At 35.1% G+C, this 20,076-nt stretch overlaps 1 protein-coding gene across 9 annotated transcripts in view; it reads left to right on the forward strand.

Moving 5' to 3' along the window:
• Positions 1-20,076, forward strand: part of RASAL2 (RAS protein activator like 2) — a 320,395-nt gene that overhangs the window by 215,307 nt on the left and 85,012 nt on the right. The window contains exon 1 of one of the 9 annotated variants that reach the window (XM_074308459.1): positions 3,105-3,691. The exons of 7 other annotated variants lie outside the window; for them this stretch is intronic. In XM_074308459.1, coding sequence (XP_074164560.1) covers positions 3,586-3,691 — 106 coding nt within the window. In that variant the 5' untranslated portion in view covers positions 3,105-3,585. Of the gene's footprint in view, positions 1-3,104; positions 3,692-20,076 lie in introns of those variants that run through there. One more of the 9 variants, XM_074308460.1, reaches the window with a different exon arrangement.

The raw sequence follows: 20,076 nt of genomic DNA on the forward strand, positions 1-20,076 counted from the left end.
ATGTAAGGGTAAGTTATATTTCAGAACTTTTTTTTTTTCCTAGAATAATTATAAATTTAAAGAATTGATCATTGTTGCTCTTACTGACCTAATTATCATTCTGAGTTCTTCCATAGATGGTATGTGGCCTTTTTTTTTTTTTTTTCACATTTTGATGTCACATCTTTATTTATTTATTTATTTATTTACAGAATATATACATGGGTAATTTTTCCAACATTTACCATTGCAAAACCTTTTGTTCCAAATTTTTCCCTCCCCCCCCCAAGCTGGCAGATATCTAGTCCAATACATGTTACATAAATTGAAATACATGTTGAATCCAATATATGTTTACATATTTATACAGTTATCTTGTTGCACAAGAAAAATCAGATTAAGAAGGAAAGAAAAGAAAAACTGAGGGAAAAAATGCAAGCAAATAACAACAGAGAGAGTGAGAATGCTATGTTGTGTTCCACACTTTGTTCCCATAGTTCTCTCTCTGGATGTAAATGACTTTCTTCATTACTAAACAATTGGAACTGGTTTGAATCATCTCATTGTTGAAGAAAGCCTCGTCCATCAGAATTGATCATTGTATAGTATTATTGCTGTGTATAATGATTTCCTGGTTCTGATCATTTCACTTATTAGCATCAGTTCGTGTAAGTTTCTCCAGGTGTCTCAGAAATCATCCTGCTGGTTGTGTCTTACAGAATAATAGTATTCCATAGTATTCATATATCATAATTTATTCATCCATTCTCCAATTGATGAGCATCCACTTAGTTTCCAGTTTCTTGCCACTACAAAGAGGGCTGCCATAAACATTTTTGCTCATGTGGGTTCCTTTCCCTCCTTTCAGATCTCTTACCATCTAACTGGAGCTATAGGATATTCAGTAACATAACCAAATAGAAATTTACATGCCAGCTATTCAATAAGATTGCATTGCCAGAAAATATGCACTTTTGTCAAATTGTTGAAAATGTTCCCCAGAGGAGACCTGTAGACCAGAAGATGAAAGAGGTAATTGAATAAAGAAGGTAGGAACCATGGGAAAGTTTTCTTTGGCCCTGGCAAACAAGAATAGTAGTGGAAGGACTGTAACTTGCTGGGTAACAAAATACAAATTAGGAAATATAGCCATTCTCCAATATGAGTTTTTTTGAACCATTACATTAACATTTCACAAGTCCTTTCCATATCCTTTCTGAAAATGTTGTCCCCAAGCCCCCTAAATAGTGTGAAAGGACACAGTATCAGATACCAAAGGATATTGGAGGGTTTCCAATTTTTCTTTCAAATGATTATGTTAGCATATATGTACTGGAGATACTTGTAATCTTTTCATAATAGAATTGAGTCAGATTTCAACAGATGGACATAGGCACCTGTTGCAGAATTATCTCATTCAGGTAATTTCAATGCAGTTAAAAGAAAACTTAATATAAAGAAGATAGAAGTAAAGGACCTCTCTATATTCTGATTTAGGGCAAGGCAGAACACAGTATAATGCCTCACTTACTGCTATGAAATTTCACTTGACACCTCTGTGTCTTGAAATACCTCGTTAACTCTGAGGCTTTGGATAGATAGAGCTCAGCATTTTGTGAAAATAACTTCCATATCTATTAGCCATGTTAGAATTTGATGAGCTAGGAAGTGTCTTGGAAATATAAAATTCAATGGTTCTGTTAGGTATCCATAAAAATGAGACATTCAGCTTCCCTTTTGTCACATATTCCCTATATTAATTGGGTTAGAATATAATACTGTGAATTCTGATGTTAGTTATGTATGCAGTTCTACTACTTTAGTCAGATTTGTAACCATACTGGGATTTGGGGGGTTGGCCAGGCCACAGCTGGAGTCCTACTTATTCACATTTTTATGTACACCCAGAAATTCTTTTTAGGGTTTCATTAGCATAATGGTCATGGCTTGTATTCATATAGTATTTCAAACTTTCCGAATGGTTTCTATATAAACTGCCTAATTTGCTCCATTATTTCAAGTAGTAGACATAATTTCATGTTGCAAAACAGGAAACTGAGGCACAAAATGTTTAGTGAGTTCCCAGATAGAGAGTCAAAGCTCCAATACTGCAACCAGGTCTCTTCACTTCCAATTCAGTGCTTCCCCATACAGCCCTGGCATTAATCAGTTGTCAGCAAACTGGATAATTTTTATCCCTGTTGCTTTGTCAACAGGCAAGCAGTAATAGGTTAGGAAAGAGAAATTCGATTATTTAAACGAAAGACAACAAAATGTAAATATAAAAGGGGTGGGGGAGGGGAGAGACCTTGTCTCTTTAAATGAGTGCAGTTTGCTTTGAGAGCATCCAGCTCTATCCCTATCTAGAGGACAAAGACATTTGTGGTTTGTCGGTTTCCGGAACCCCTCATCTTCCAGGTTTTTCTCTGAAAAAGCTCTCTTGTTTGTTGTAAATCTTACCATGCAAATGTGTACTATAAATCATATCTAATAAAATCAGTTCTAACCTCCTCCTCCTCAGCGTGAGTTCTGACGGCATTATTGAAAGACTACCAAAAATCATTGGCTCTGCCGATGAATTTCTTGACAACCCTGCCCCCACGCTGACCCCCTAACTCACTGTTGTTCCTCATCACAATCCTTATTTTCCCTTTTTACACATGTATATACACGCCCTACAAACTCCTTTTCTTTGTCTTTTAGAAAGACAAAGCTATTGACCCATATATTCAAAGATGTTCCGGGTTCCGACCACCAGCTTACATCGTTACTAAGAGGACTTGTAATATCCTTAATGCTTCTCTTGGCAGTCAGTAACAGATTCCATTATTGTCGATCAATGCTGCCGCCATACAAGGTGGGAGGGGGGAGGGAGGGAGAAAGAGAGAGAGAGAGAGAGGGAAAAGGAAAAGGAGGGGTGAGAGCTTCCTATTCACAGATTGATCAACCTGCCATTGCTTGAAGAAACCCATCGTAAAAGGGGCTGGGATTTTGTTGTAATCTCTAAAACAGGGTTGGGTTTGAATGCAGCTTTTCTGGTGGTCGCCTGAAAGGAAATTTGAAAATTATTCTTCTCTGAGCAACACAAAATGCTGAATCTGTTTTTTTTTTTTTTTCCTTTGTGTGTGTGTGTTTTTTTTTTTTGTTTGTTTTTGTTTTTCCTCTTTGTTTTTGTTTGATGATATGTTTCACTTAACTGATTGGCTATTGTACTGCCTGGGTATCTAAATTGATTCAGTGTAGGAACCTATTTCTTTTTCTTTGAGTATCTTTATTTTCTGCTTCTCCTATCACAAGTCATTTTTCTGGCTCATCCTGGCTTTCTATTTCAGGCTAAAGCTTTAACACCGAGACACAGGAAGGGCAAATCTTCTCTCTTTCCTCCTTTCTCTATTTCCTTAACCCTCACCTTCTCTTCCACTCTGCTCACTCCTCACCCCACCCCACCCCCCAAGCCTTTTGTATGAGATTGTTGTCTCGGGCTGAATGAGGATGGGTCACGTTTTATCTAGGATTTTCTGAGCCTAGCCAGGAACTTAAGTGTTGGACCCCAAGGATTTAGTCTCTGTCCTCCTTTCCCCACTTCATTCGGTAATTGTTATCTTTATGGAAAAGTTTTCTGGCTGGAGAATGGATCTCCTTTCCCCTGGTGATGTGGCCGAGTGGTTGGATAGTAGCCCCGAAGACGAGAAGAGCCTTCTGTCATTTCTTGGTACGGTAGGGCTCCCTGCTCCTTCCTTTTCATCCACTCTCAGCACGACTTGGGAGTAAGGCCAAAGAATGCGGCCAGTCTAGCTCAGTTTAAAAAAAAATAAAATAAATGCTTTAAGGCAAGGTGAATCCGTTTAATTGCTCTAAACGTTTTGTTGACATCTGTAAGAATAGTTCTATCTGCACTGACTGAGCAATGAGAAACAGGGTATATGTTTCATTGTGTCAGTGAAGAGTGGGAGCTCTGTGTGACCAGCTGATTGATGCTGGGATTCTGGCAACTTATTCTGGGCAAAGCATAACAGTTTTCATATGCCTTTCTGTAACGGTGGTGGGGTTTGACACAAGAAAAAGGGAATTATCTTATGTATCTTTGTGTTTTAAAATTGTATGTGAATGAAGAAACAGCTTTTAATACAGAGTATATAAAATATCATGCTTTTTCTCAGAATGTAAAATAGATTAAATAGTACCTGATAGTTAATTTCTCATCATTTACTCATTTTATAAACTAATTTGTAAATTGATAATAATTGATACTGATTTATCTAGCTTTAGTCAACAGAGATTGATGCTAGGAAAATTAATTATGAGTCAAGTAATTTTAGATGTACTAGGATTATATTATAATTATACAATATGATATATAATATAATTATATAATTAATTATATTGTGAATCCTTTTGTAAGAGAAATAAATCAACTACCCTCTACACCTTTTATGCAAATCTAGGCTATCTTAAAATCTGTTTGCTGTTATCTACGGATACCTATTTTAGAAAAGGGCAGAATACACTAGATTAACTAATCTTCTATTTCTGATTAAGTGCTCAGTACTGCCCCAGGAGATTTTTAAACCATAATAAACATTACTGTCTTTATTGGGAAAACTTCTTGATACTTGGCCTCAGTTTCTATTTTCTTTAATTTTATTCAATTCAAATGTTTACTCTTACTACTTAATTTACCTTCTTTAGAGTTTGGATAAGCTCATTAACCTAATCTATTATTCTTGGATTCTTTGAAGATTCTGGTGCATATATTTCGATGTTAATCCTTTTCTATAAATTACTTTTCTTATCTCTGGTGTTTTGGGTACTCTTAGATGTACCTACCCTTTGAACAGTAATTTGGGAAAACCTATGAAAAAATAATAAACTCTCTAAGACTCAGTTTTCTCATCTTTAAAATGGAGACAAGGTAATGAAATTATTGTGAAGTTTAGTTAAGAAACAATTTTAAAGTACAATGCGATTTATAAGGACTTTTCAACTGTAAAATTAATTCCTTTTGATATTTTCAGTCTTCTTTAATTTCTAATTTCTCTTCTAAGATGTTTAACCAGGAAAGATTTATAAAAACTTCTGTTATAGGAAATGCACATAAGCAGTTCTCTATATTTATAATAAAGTCTTTATGAATCGTTATGATCACAAAGTTTAGCAAACTCCCAAGTTTATGAGGTGTGCTTTTGGGGGATTGTTGTGAAGGTATTGGGTAGGGTTGGAGGTATGTGTTCCTCTTCTTGTAAAGGGAGGGAGTTCATGAAAAGAGGTCCTTGAAAGTTGTGGTATGGGGAGAAGCAAAAACAAGTAAATAAAAAATTCAGCTTTTAAAAAAACTGTAATAAAAAGGAAATAGAGTGAAGCAGTGATAATCATTAGAATCAAGTTGATTCAAACTGATTCTTAGGAGAAAGAAGAAACCTACTGAGAAAATAATTCTACTGATCTCTGAGCATTCTACTCCTGACTATTCATACTGGTAAAGGGAAACATGGACATAGTTACTAGAAAACAATGGGTTATCCATTCAGATGAATCAGGAACATGGCCCTGCTTCCCACAACAAGGTTCTTTATGTTCTAGAAGTTTCACTTAGGAAATAAGAGGAAGCATTATTGTGTAAGAGCTGGAAATGTTGAGTTCTGATTCCAATTCTGTCACTTGCTTATTTTACGTGATCTCCTCAGAAAAGTTACTTAATCTCTGATTCTCTCTCTTTTTTTTTTTCTTCTCACATTTGGGAAGTGATGGCATTAGAGATTGAATGTCTATATAATCCCTAATATATTCACTTCCAAATCTCCCAGCCACCTGGGTGACATGACCATTGAGTGGAAGGACCCCAGATATACAGAAGAGTGCCATAGTCTAGAGATCTCCCTTTCCGTCCATGATGAATACTAAACTGTCTTCATGCTTTGATAGGATAAGCTACTTGGTAGAAAAAGCACTTGACTTAGAACTAAAAGCCATGCATTCCTTTGCCTACTTGTCATCTTGGCCTTGGGCAGCAGTTTAACTTCACTAAGCCTCATCTACCTCTTAGGGTTGTTATGAGGATGAAATGAAACATATGTATATAAAGAACATTTGTAATTATATTGTGTTACTAGAAGATACTATGATTATCATAATTCCCCTATTGTTGTTGTCTGGATAAAGGGTTGGTACCCAAGACAAGATGCTTACTCTTGCCACCTTTGGTAAAGAGAATGAAATAGAGAACTTGCTTTCATCAGTTAGGGAGGGACCAAGAAAAATAAGAAAACATAAAGGATTATTCTGGCGACTTTAAGGTGAGTGTGGGTGGGTAAAAGGGTGGTATCTGCTGCAAATAAAAGGACAGTATTTGCATTTTCAGGAAAAATAGAGAATGCCAGACTGAAACTCATTAAAGGTCAAGGTTAAAAGGACTTAAAAATCCTCTACATAAGAATGACAAAGTTAAGAAGTTGCACATTTCCAGTGGAGAGAAGAGAGAAAAAAGAAAAACTGCCAAGAATCAGATCTGAAGGTGTTAGAGTGGATGAGCAAAGGAAATATAAAATTGGTTTAAGCTGAAGAAATAGAATAGTAGAACATCATGGATTGTAAGAGAGGAATGGCTAAAGTCGTCAATAATTTGAAATGCATTTGGAGAAGTAAAGGAGAATGAGTTCTGAGAAAAAGCTGATAAATTTGGTCAGGAGAAGGTAATTGATGACTTTTGAGAATGTAGTTTCAGGAGAATCCAGAGAATCAGGATTGAGGAAAAGCCTATTTTAAGAGAAAGTGACTGAGTGAAAGTGGGAAAGGGAATAAGCATTTATATAGCACCTTTTGTTTGCTAGGCTTACAAATGTTATCTCATTGATCTGCATACCAACCCTGCTAGGTAAATTCTGCTGTTGACCCCATCCCTCTATTTTGGAAACTGGCAAACAAATAAGTGACTTGTCTAGGATCGCACATCTGAAAGCCTCTGATTTAAGATTTGAACTCTGGTCTGCTTGACCTCCAGACCAGTGAAAATAGACTAATCTTTCAAGGAACTATTAATGAGATAAAGGATATAAACAAGCTTATAGTTAAGTGGGATACTAGATCTCATTTGCTATGAATATATTTTTTAAAAGTTGAAACCTAAATGCAAAAGTGATACATATATAAATTCAACATTATTAAATCAAAATCTACATGTCTGCAACTTTTATCCAATGTTCTATATGCATAAAAGTTCTCCAAAAAATTGTGAATTGTAAACATATTAAAGTTGGTTCGAATCACTGGTAATGGGAAAAATACAAATTATGAGACTTTGAAACTTTACTTCACACTCAGCAAAGTTGCCAAGATGACAAAAATTGGAAATAGACAATATTGGAGAAGTTGTAGAAAAACAAACATATTAATATAGTTTTTGGTGAAACTGTGAATTGTTCCTACCACTTTAAAAAAACGGATTTACGCTAAATGACAGAATATATTTGACCAAGAAATCCATTGATAGTTATTTGCTCTAAAAATGTCAAAGATCAAAAGATCCCACAAAACACACCCAAAATATTTCAGCAGCACTTTTTTTTGTAGCATAAAAGGCTAGAAATATTAAAGAATGGCTAAACAAATAATGGCACAATCAGAAAGGTAAGGGAAAACCATATATTTGGAATTGAAGGTGATTGAAGAACAAAAAATAGCTATATATTTTTTATTTTTTTTAATATTTTAATAGTTTTTATTTACCAGATATATGCATGGATAATTTTACAACATTGACAATTGCCAAACCTTTTGTTCTATAGCTAAATTTTTAAAAGAGTTTATGTGATCATAGGTAGCCAGTTTTGTTTAATCAATAATAGGTCAAACCATACTAACTTCATTTTGGATTGAGACAATGTTTACCTAAATTTAAGTGAAGCATAAGTCCCCCTATTTTGGTGAGAAAAGTTGAAAGATATGAGCTAAATAATAGAATACACAAGTGGGTTTGGGATGGCCAGACCCCAAAAGTAGTCATTTACAGTTTCATATCACCTTAGGAGGAAGTCTCTATGGTAGTGCCCCAGGGACTTGTGCTAGACCTTCTGTCATCTAGCATGTTTATCAAGTGACATGGAGAAAGATATAGACTGCTGGCTTGCCAAATTGACAGAAGACAATTTAGGAGAGAGAGCCAATATCTTGCAGGTTGGGAATCTGAAAAGATCTTGACAAACTTAACCAAAATCTGGCGTACTGTGACTTGTGTCAAAACGAGCAAACCACCTCTGAGCTAAGAAAGCCTTTTTACATTTTAAAATAAAGTTTAATTGGATTTTAAAATACTAAAAACCATTCTTGCTTTGTCAATTTTTTAACTGAACAAAAACAGAAATGGACTAGATTAAGCCCTCAGCCTGTGGTTGGCTAACTCCTTTTTTTTTTTGTAGCATAAAAGGCTAGAATTATTAAAGAATGGCTAAACAAATAATGGCACAATCAGAAAGGTAAGGGAAAACCTTTGGGCTAAAGTTTTTGGTTGTATTTTTTCTTTTTAATTTCTGAATAGATTTTACAGATGATTCAACTTCATGATATGTCTCTGGTAACAATTAAGTGTATTCAGGATTTTGCATTTCTAATAGCTCTCCTACACTTTCAAATCTAATAAGAAATAACGCTTATCAAATTTGCTGAGGATGCATGGATTAGAAAAAAAATAACTAACACATTTCATGACATAGTCTCTTTCTTACATGTAATTTTACCATTTATTAAAGATGAGAGCAAATTTACATACCAATGAAATGGATTTTGTTTATATATAAAGAATAAAATCTTAGTGGAATATTTGATACCTTTTACTGTTGCCAAATTTTTTGTCATTCCTATATTCAGTTATGTGACTCCACATGGGGTCATGCCCCACGGTATAAAAAACTTTGCTATAAAAGTATCCCTTTGATAGTTTGGCATAACATTAAAATTGTAAAATTTGGTCATATGGTCATCTTTGTTATGTTGATACAGTATATCATTAATTTTCCTGCAGCTATTTAAATTATATATTTAATGAATACTTTGAAATTGTGCCCATCCAAATGCTTTTGTGCTTTGTCACATTGATCCCCAAATATTTTAAGCATTTTATACTTATTTGCAATAAAAAAACCATAACTGATATTGGTATCAATAACTGGATCACCAGTAATGAAATAGCAATAGTTAAGTCATGACATAGTCTTGAGTCAAGAATAGAATTGTGGATTAAGGAAAGGACTTCCCAAATGCCACATAGGAAAGTCTCCACAAATCATGGTTAATACTTTTTATACCTCAGCATTTTAATTAATCACTGTTTATTATGAGTCAGCAATGTGATTTAGCAGACAAAAAAGCAAATGCATCCCTAGGTTGCATTAAGAGAAGCATGCTGTCTAGGAATAAGGAGGTGATGATAGTCCTGCTATATTTCCCATTAGTCAGTCTTATCTGGAGTTTTTTGTTGATTTTGTACATCACTTTTTAGCATAGAAAATCTGGAGAGTATTAAGGGGAGAACAGCCAAGATGGAGAAGAATCTGGTGTTCCTGCTTTATGAGAATAAGTTTTAAAATTAGGTTGTGTGTATGTTAACCTGGAAAAGAGAAGATTTAGAAGGTAGAGTCTTGATAAAGATGTGATAGCAGTGTTCAAGCAAGTGTTTTGTTATTGTATTCTGTTTGACCTTGAGGGCAGAACTGAGCAATAAGAGGCAGTTTCAGAGAAGCAAATTTAAGGAAAAATTTGGGGACTTAATAGGTTCCTTTTATAGCAATTTTTAAGCAAATGCTGGATGCTTACTTTTATTGTGTCTTATGAAGAATTCTTTTACAGTCTTATATTGTATTAAATGGCTGTGAAGGTGATTCTAAAATTCTGTCATTCTGTGAAAACCCCTAGGTCTTTTTCATGCCAGCTACTCCCATTAGGAGTTGGCTTCTTAACCCAAATACCAGGCTTTACATTTGTCCTTATGAAACTTAATTCAGCCTCTAATTAGACCCTATAAAACCAATCTGTACAGCACCTGATTCTTTTTTCCCCCCCAGCTTTGGATAATCTGAAAATTTGATACACATGTGTCATCTATGGAGGGATGAAAATGGTAAACAAAGCAAGGCCAAAAAGAGCAAGGAATTTCACTTAAGTAAAATATAAACTCCAAGCTTCTGGATTTTCTAATCAGTCCTCAATAAAAGGAGAGTAGTTTTTAGTGAATTACTTAAGTTACACCACTGTTGGTAGAATTTTAATACATACAATTGGGAATAAATTGTTACAGAAGAATTAGGTACAAGATTAAAAGATTTGAATGAAGAAATGGGTTCATGATTGATTTTGCTGGGGCTTCTCTGGTTCTTAAAATTTGAAAATTTGAGACTATTGAATTCTCAAGCTGAATGGATCATAAGAATATAGTTTCGAATTTGGAAAAGCCCCCCAAGAGCTCATTTCCCATATTTTATAGAAGATATAACATGTTTAAAGAAGTTAGAAAAAAATTTTCCATCATAAATAGAATGGAGTAGAGCGGAGTGTCAAATCTAAATCTTCCCATTTGATCATCAGTGTTTCCACAGCACCAAATTAAATGACCCTATTCCTCTTTTGTCTGAGGCAATCTGACCTTTCCATTCCTAGTACCCTTCTCCTGTGTCTTTGTCTCTCTACAGACACTCCCCCATTCCAGGAAATAAATGTCTTCCCTATTGCTTCTTAGAATCCAAGTTGCCTTCAAGACTCTTGTTCAGTTGAGTCTGACCTTCTCCCTGAAACCTTTCTTAAGCTATCAAGCTGCTATTGCTCTTATTTCAAATCATCTTGTATCTCTTGTGTTTGTACTTATTTAGCTACTTATCTCCCTGCAAATGAGTTCCTTGAGAGCAGAGACTTTTCACTTTTGTCTTTGTATCTTTAGCAAATATTTCAGTATTTGAAACATAGTAGGTGTTTAAAAATGCTTAGTGATTGAGGTAAGTACTTATTAAGCATAGATCTTGTTTTTATCCTTTGATGTTATTCTAATCTAGATAAGACACTAGACATTTACTAAACCAGGGCTTCTTAAATTTTTAGCTCACTACTTCTTTTTGCCTGAGGAATTTTTATGTGACACCAGGGATATAGTTGTATAAAATTGGTATACAAATCAAACATTTACCAATAGTAAATTACAATTTTGCAGCCTCACATTGTTCTAACACTTCATGTGGAGTTGTGACCCACAGTCTAAGAAGCTGGGTACTAAACAAGTAGGAAGCAATTAAAAAAAAAAAGTACGTATTTGATCAGAATAGTGTCTAAATACAATAGTATATTAGAAAAGAAAAATATCAATATAGTACAGGAGCTCTACATTTGATTTCACAGAGTAGTTGAAGTCTGAAATAGACAGGGTAAGATTTGATTTGTCTGAGAAGAGGTAGGGGGACTTTTTACCAGGTTGGTTGGAATAAACAACATGAACAAAGACATGGGAAACCAAATGAGGATGGCATATGTGATACTAATGGACAAGATAGCAGGGTAATAAAAGAACTAAAAGGCCTGGAGGAGAGTATTTGTGTGGGTAACCAAAATGAGTTAAATAGATAAGGTAGTTCCAATTAATGGCGGACCCTGAAGTTGAGAGTAAGAAGTTTTTAACTGATCCAGTAGGCATTTGGGAGCCATTGTACCTTCTCAAGCTGAGGGAATGATATAATAAAAGGAGTGTTTAGGAATATTGATCTGAGAAAGGCTAGATGCCATGAGGAAGATAATGTAATAAATTAAGCAAGCTGATAAAAATGTAGAGGAAATAGAAATGGAAGAGAAGAACTGAATCCAATATACATTGGGGAAAAAAAATCAAAAGGATTCATGGACCTGTGTCATATGAAGAACATAGCAGGTCAAGTATGGCTTTGAGGTAGTCAGTCTGTATCCCTCCCTTTACTGCCTTATTCAGCCCTTCAAAGCAAGAAGCTTTGAAGTTGTCACAGCAACACAAACTGCTTATGACATTGTTAAGGGATATAATGCTTCTGGTAGGAAACTAGATTTTATTAGCTTGAGTGCATTGTTAGCCTATTATTTAAAAGAATAGAATAGTGCTCCATTTATATCAAAGGCCTTTTACAACTTGACTCTGAAGTAAAGTATAAACCAGTTTGGCAGGAAATATCCACAGCTATTTCTGCTGTATGTATTTAGTCTGCAGTAAATATTTGTCAGTTTTCATAAGCCACATTAGACAAATAGATACAGACAGACTTCTTTCTTTCCTTTGCTGACATAAATGAAATATATCTTCTAGGGAATAAAAATAAAACAGATCTTGAAAAATCATAATATAATCAGGATCAAGTAATAATACTAGTTAGCATTTATATAGACTTGCTAATAGCTAGGCACTGTATTAAGCACTTTCCAGTAATTTTCTTATTTGATCTTCATAATAACCAGGAGAGGTATAAGTGCCATTGTCATCCTCATTTTATAAATGAAGAAATTGAAGAAAAAAAGAAAAAGAAAAAAAAGTTAGGTAAATTGCCTTAGGTCATACAGCCAATTAAGTGTCTGAGACCAAATTAGAACTCAGATCCTTCCAAGTCAAACCAGACTCTGTCCACTGAGACACAATCATTTTGGAATGCTTGCTGAACCCAGAAACCAAGAGATACTGAAGCACATTGTATTTCAAACCATTTAATAATTTTATTCAAAAGCATTATAAATCATTTGCAGAAAAGAAATGCAAAGTCTAAATACCTGTTTCTTCCCAGTAGTAGAGAGGAAAAGGAAAAAAGAAATATTGTTTCTGTTAACCTATTAATCTGTAGATTAGGGAAAGCCTATATGTAGCCAGTTTAAAGATCTCACAACTGATTGTGTACATGCTAAACAGTGGGTTCTATAGTTACTGAAAAGTTTTCTTCTGCAAAATCCAAATGTCAGCTTTTTTCATAAGAAGTATGCAAATCATTAAGGGCTTCCATTAAACAGTTTAGAAATTCTCTATTTTAAAAAATGGATAAAGAAAACAAATACCACATTCAGTATTTGATCCGTTTTTCTTTTTTAATATAATGACTTCCTATTTTTAAAACTCAATGATATATATTATCTCATTACTGTAATTTTTATTTATTTATTTATTTATTTTGTAAAATGCTAATTAAATTTCAGTTATTTTACAGACAAATAGAGAGCTTATAGAACCGGACAGATCTGGACTAGTTTCCACCCCTGACACTCTATGGCCCTGGGCAAATCACTTAACCACACTGAGTCTCAGTTTTCTCCTCTGTAAAGTAGAAAGTGTTTGTAGAGCTTACCTTAAAGAGTTGATACTTAGATGACATAATGTATATAAACTGCAACTTACAAGGTGACACATAAATATTAATTGTTCCTTTTTTTCAAGAAGGCATAATGCCCTTCAATAAAGTGATAATTGAAGATAGATAGATAGATAGATAGATAGATAGATAGATAGATAGATAGATAGATAGATATAGATCTATCTATAGATAGATAAAGTAATCTGTCTTGCAGGTATTTAGAGTTCCTGGGTTCAGTTCTTAGTGATGAGGTGATTCTACTCAAGTATTGTTCTAGTAGACTCCAGAGGGCAGGTAGGAGTCGTGCCTGGAAATTTCAGAGAGATATAGTTGTTCATAGATTAGACTCCTTTAAGAAATAACTAGTTCTCTTGTTGTGTATCTCCAAGCAAAGAAAGAGTGAGCAATCTCTTGTTGAATGTGCTATCAAGTGATTTCTTTTTTAGAGTGTGGATTCCTGTCTCTTGAGTAACTTCTAGCTTTGACATTTTGTCTCAGTTTCCCAGCTTTCAACCCCTTGTTTTTTCTACCCTATGCATTTTTGCTTTCCAAACCAGAATTCATATCCCAATAAAGGAATCCTTCTTTCTAAGAAATTTGATTCCCGTATTTTGTGTACTTAAATACTCAAGATTACATAAGATTCCTTGAAATAAATAACAAAATATAACTTTATTCCACAACTCTCTGAGACTAATAACAAATAAAGTTATATGATCCTTTTTGTGGATATATGATCCTTTTTGTGGATAACATTGGTCAGGTTGCAACAAATCCTAGAAGACTATAGAGTTTTTTGGATGAGATTCATAGCAATTCAAGAGAGTTTGCCCTTATTCTTCACAAGGAAAAATGAAATGTCTCATCCCTAAGACAAAGTTGAATATACACTGATACAGCTTACCTATCTAAACAGGGTGTCCTAAAAATCTTAGTGCAATTTTAAGGTCTAATAAACTATAATGAGCTCATTGACTTCTTAGCTGCTAGCTAGGTGGCTCAGTGGATAAAATACTATGCCTGGAGTTAGGAAAACTTGACTTCAAATCTGTCCTCAGACACAAATTGTATGACATTAGGCAGGTCATTTAACCTCTGTCTCAATTTCTTCATCTTTAAAATGGGATGATAACACCTGTCTCTCAGGGTTATTGTAAGGTTCAAATAAAAGTTTTTTATAAAATGCTTAGTAAAGTGCCTAACATATTTTACAAATGCTAATAATGATGATGATGATGATGTAATATAAAACAAATATAATCTTTGAGAGACAATACAGTGAACTGTACTATAAATAAATAGTAAAAGAGCAGCCTGGACTGCAAATGTTCTTTTTTCTCAATCCATAACTCCTTGACATCAACTTCCCTATCTTTATGCCAGTCTCTTCTATTTTCTTTATTTTTTTTTCTTAGCCAAACTGTTAAAAAAGAAAAAAAAGTAGTTTGTGTTCTTTGCCTCTATTTCCTTTCCCAATCTAGCTTCCATCTACATCTCTTAGCTGAAGCTGATTTCTCCATAGAGAAAAAGAACTTTTCAGGTGCCAAATCTTTGCTTTTCTCAATATCCATCCTTCTTGCCTTATCACCCCCATTACTAAGACTTTGATTTTCCTCTCTTGGTTCTTCGAATTTTCTTACTATTCCTTCTTAGCCTTCCTCTATATTGTGCCCCTCAACTGTGGGTATACACACAGTATTATTGTCCCTTTCTCTGATCTCTGTATCAGCTAGCCTCTTCAACTCCAATGGGTTGAAGTGTCATCTCTGTAAAGATGATTCTCACATCTGTATATCTAAGCCTCATTTATCTCCTGAACTCTAGTTCTACATCACCAGTTGTCTAAAGAACACTTAGAGAAGTGCCGAAAGCACCTGTACTATAATCTGTCCAAAATCACCCTCATTGTGCACCTTTCTCACAAGCTCCAAATGCACAGTTCTTCTTGAAAGACCTTGTTTCTGCCAAGAACAGTAGCATCTTTCCAGTGGGACACCACTATTGTTCTCCTTGATGTAATCCTTGATTCCTTACAGCCATCCCACACGGTCCATCCCTCGTCAGATCTTACTATTCTCACCTCCTTAACTTCCCGTACACTTTCCACTTAGAGCAAACAGAATTACTCAGGCCTTCATCATCTCTCAGACAGACTATTGCTAGAGCCCCTTTGTTTTCCCAGGCTTAGAACCTGCCATTCACTTTTGACTCCTTGGCTCCTCTCTCTAACCCCACTATCAAGTTAAGTTTCTCCTTAACAAAATCTCTCATTTACATGCTCTTCTCTCCTTTGACATTGCATCCGACCTGAGGCGGACCCTCATTGCCTCATGCCTATTAGACTGTTACAATAGCCCGCTGGTTAGTCTCTGTCGGAGATCACTCCTCCTTCTGTCCAGGCCTCTCAAATGGACCCTTTCAATCCTCATCCACTTTGCTCCCCTCTCTGTACCCTACCATCCAGTGACATTGGCCTTCTCACACATTCCTTGCACCAGACAATCCCATTTGTTGACTGCATCCGTTTTCACTGTCTCTTCCCTCTACCTGGAATTCTCTCTCTAATCTGTACTTCTTGGCCCTTCTGTCTTCCTCCAGCTCTCCAGACTTCTACAAAAAGTCTTTCCCTGTGCTTCTAAGAATTATGCAGGAAGCTCCTGTGTGCCTGGCACTCTGTTAAGCTCTTCATAAATATCTTAGAGAAATCAAGGAAAGCCCTTAACAGTTCATGGCCCAGAATTACTCAAAATGTGCAGAAATGGGTTCAGTCTGAACCACCAGAGGGTAAAACCACTATCAGTGAGATCATAAATCCATTGAAGTAGTAGAATATTTTCCTTTCCAGATTGATGAATCATGTACATTCTATTGAAAATACAACTTTATTAAGTGATAAGAAAATGAGAGCTTCACATGACTGCCTGTATTAAGCTTAATTTTTGTCTCTCTAATATCTCCAGTAACATTCCTACAAAACTTCTCAAGGGGTCCTTGGATTTTTGTTCTCTCAAGCTACTGATAATCATGTAAACATTGAGAATGGGGCAGGGAAGGAACACTAGATAAAAAAAATCGTAGGATTAAATTCAAATCCTCATTGCCCAGCTAGAGGTCCCCCTAATATAGCTCTCTGGACCTTCATTTTCCATATATATATATATATATATATATATATATATATATATATATATATATATATATATATATATATATATATATATATATATATATATATATATATATATCCTCTAAGGATCTTCTGCATCTATGATCCTGTTGTCTCTGTTGTTGACACAGCCATTTTCCCAGTATCTTCTATCTGTCTGACAGGACTTAAAAAATTATTCTAGTATCTTTGTGTGACTCCTTAAGAAAGAGTGTGGGCTCCTTCTGCTTCCTCTTCTAGAGAGAAATTTATTCAGTTACTATCTGTAACAAGTGTGGGAAATCTTTAAAAAGCCATTTGCTGCCTAGGGGGCTCAGGGGACAGGGAAAAGAGAAGGAAGAGGAGACATAGAGGCTTTCCTCTCTAATAATTATCCACATTTCTGTTCTTACCTTCAAGTTTTTGAATAGTGAAGCTTCAGGGGCATTGGTAACTTAAAAAGACTATTGGAATGAAATATACAGCAATCTGAGTGATACAAATTGAATGAAATTAAAGTGACTCTGAGGTGGTTTTTGTTTTGTTTTCTTCTTAGAGCAAATGAATGGTGGTGACTGTCAGTGCATGTGCTTTAAAGCAATAAAAAATAGGAAGTAAAAGGAACTGTCCTAGAGAAAATAGTGGTTGAAGTCTTTATATAAAGCAGCATCTGGGAGCTACCATGATAGCAATTCTGTAAAGGCAGTATGTTATCTATCTCACCTTGTTATTTCATTTCAGGGTATAGTTTTCTCCTATCCTACTTCCATTCCCTCTGAGGAACCATACCTAAAAGAAAAAAAAAATTGAACCATTCCTTTTTTTCCAGGAATGTCATTCTCCTGCTAGTTTTATCATCTCTCATTAAATCTCCCTTTTACTCAAGTGGCACTAACCTAGTTTCTGCTTCCATTCATTTCTTTGCATTATAACCATCGTACTTCCAATTCCTTCCCATTTTATTTCTTTGTCTACTTGTCGGCTACCTTCTAAGAAAATAGAAAAGTCCTAATTTCAAATCCACACTGTAATTACTGACTCTCCCATTTATAATCAGCTGTAGTCAATAACATATTTCTGCTTCTTTAATGTCACTTAAATAATTTGAGGGAGGATAGGAAGACAATAGAGTGAATCTGAGCATTTCTTTTTTGTCCAGGCCAGAAATTCAACTGCATGAATGGATGAACATTTAAATACATTAAAAAGCAGTGTTGTGCATGTTAAATTTTTTATCATGCTCTGTTGAAATTTTATTGATTGCTAGAAAAGGTTTTGTAAGTAGACTGAAGAATTCCCCTTTCGAGAACAACATTGAAACATTTCTAAAGGAGCTGCTCCCAACAGAAGTATTAAAAGGGAATTTGGTTGGTAGAGCTTTTGTTTATTGCATTTCCATTCAGAAAAATACTGGACATTGCCTTGGGTACTTATTAAAACATTTTTAGACATGTTGTTAACTAATATGACAAAGTAACTGCCTGGGTATTTACATAATTCCATTTTCCCAGTTGCAGTTAAGTTGATGATTTTCCTTTTGGGAAAGATGTGTAGAGTCTTTGTTGTTGTTGTGTCATTTAGTCATCTCTGATTCTTCATGATCCCATCATCCATTGCAGTCCATAGGGTTTTCTTGGCAGAGACACAGGAGTGGTTTGCTATTTCCTTCTCCAGTGGATTAAGTTCACAGAGGTTCCATGACCTGTCCAGGGTCACACAGCTAGTGAGTGTCTGAGACCACATTAGAATTCAGATGTTCCTGACTCCAGGCCCAGAACCCTATCCACTCCATCACTTAACTGCCCTGTATGACCTGATTGAAGCCACAGAGCTATGAGCATGGCTCCTGGGGCTACAAATGTAGTATTCTTCTTACTGCCTCTTTTACCATTTTCTAATCCAGGTCTTTATAGAGGTGAGAACTTATCAGAATCTAATTTCTCCATTGACTTGAAAAATAAAAATATTTCTTTGTAAGTCACTATCAGGTGCACATGCTAGTAAAGCCAGAATTAGTAAAGGAGACCGGTTTTTTTTTGTTTGTTTGTTTCTTTGTTTCTTTGTTTTTATCTAGAATATTGAATAGAATACATGCTATTACAGATCCAGATCTTTCTGTAGATAACATGCTAGAAGTAAGTACCACTCCTGTTTGACAAATTTTAAAAACTTCTTAGGACTTTCTATTCAGTTTTTATCATAATCAGTAAGTTTCTTAATTCTTCTCCCAGATTTAACAGTACGTTCAATTAGAACCACTCAGAAGAAAATGATGGCGAATATTATCATTTCTATGTACTCTCACAAGAGCATGTACAACTGCATCTTTGGTCAATTACTATAAAAGGGTCACAATCATTATAAGCCATTTAATACATCTGCAAATCATTGAAAAATTTGCAGTATTCATTTAGCTGAAGAATATGAATTCATGAACAGTTCTTTTAATTGAATTCCATTTAAGAGGGTTTTTATTTTTGGTCCATTCTGTGAATAGTTAGCATTGGGCTAGGTTTTATAGGCAATAGGCAAGAAACATGAAATGCAATCTATGAAAAAAAAAAAATTGAAGGCTCTTAAGGGAATTGAATCACATACAAATAAATCAGTTCAAAAATGACAAAAGAAAATATAGGGGCAGCTAGGTGGCACAGTGGACAGAGCACCAGCCCTAAAGTCAGGAGGACCTGAGTTCAAATGTGGCCTCAGACACTTAACATTGCCTGGCTGTGTAGCCCTCAACCCCAACTGCCTTAGCAAGAGAAAAGAAAAGAAAAAAGAAAGAAAGAAAGTATATGCCCAAGTGCTGAAATGTTGAAAATCTTATACTAAAAATGATGTAGGTTAAAGAAGATGTCAGCTTCACTAATACTTTGTTGGTGGAACTGTGAATGGAGCCAATTCTAGAGAGCAATTTGGAACAATGCTCAAAAAGTTATCAAACTGTTCATACCCTTTGATCCAGCAGTGTTTCTATTGGGCTTGTATCCCAAAGAGATCTTAAAGGAGGGAAAGGGACCCACATGAGCAAAAATGTTTGTGGCAGCCCTTTTTGTAGTGGCCAGAAACTGGAAACTAAGTAGATGCCCATCAGCTGGAGAAAGGCTGAATAAATTGTGGTATATGAATGTTATGGAATACTATTGTTCTGAAAGAAATGACCTGCAGGATGATTTCAGAAAGGCCTGGAGTGACTTACATGAAATGATGCAAAGTAAAATGAACAGAATCAGGAGATCATTATACACAGCAACAACAAGATTATACAATGATCAATTCTGATGAACGTGGCTCTCTTCAACAATGAGATGATTCAAACCAGTTCCAATTATTCAGTGATGAAGAGAATCATCTATACCCAGAGAGAATCCTGGCAAACGAGTGTGGCTCACCACATAGCACTTCCACTCTGTTTGTTGTTGTTTGCTTGCATTTTATTTTGCTTCTCTTTTTTTCTTGTTCAGCATGACAATTATATAAACATGCATATGTTGGATTTAATATATATTTCTACCATGTTTAACATATATTGGACTACTTGCCATCTGGGGAGGGCGTGGGGAAAGATGGAGAAAATTGGAACACAGGGTTTTGAAAGGGCTAATGTTGAAGAATTGTCCACTC

Source organism: Sminthopsis crassicaudata, chromosome 4 (genome assembly GCF_048593235.1).
Source record: "Sminthopsis crassicaudata isolate SCR6 chromosome 4, ASM4859323v1, whole genome shotgun sequence".
Classification (NCBI taxonomy): domain Eukaryota; kingdom Metazoa; phylum Chordata; class Mammalia; order Dasyuromorphia; family Dasyuridae; genus Sminthopsis; species Sminthopsis crassicaudata.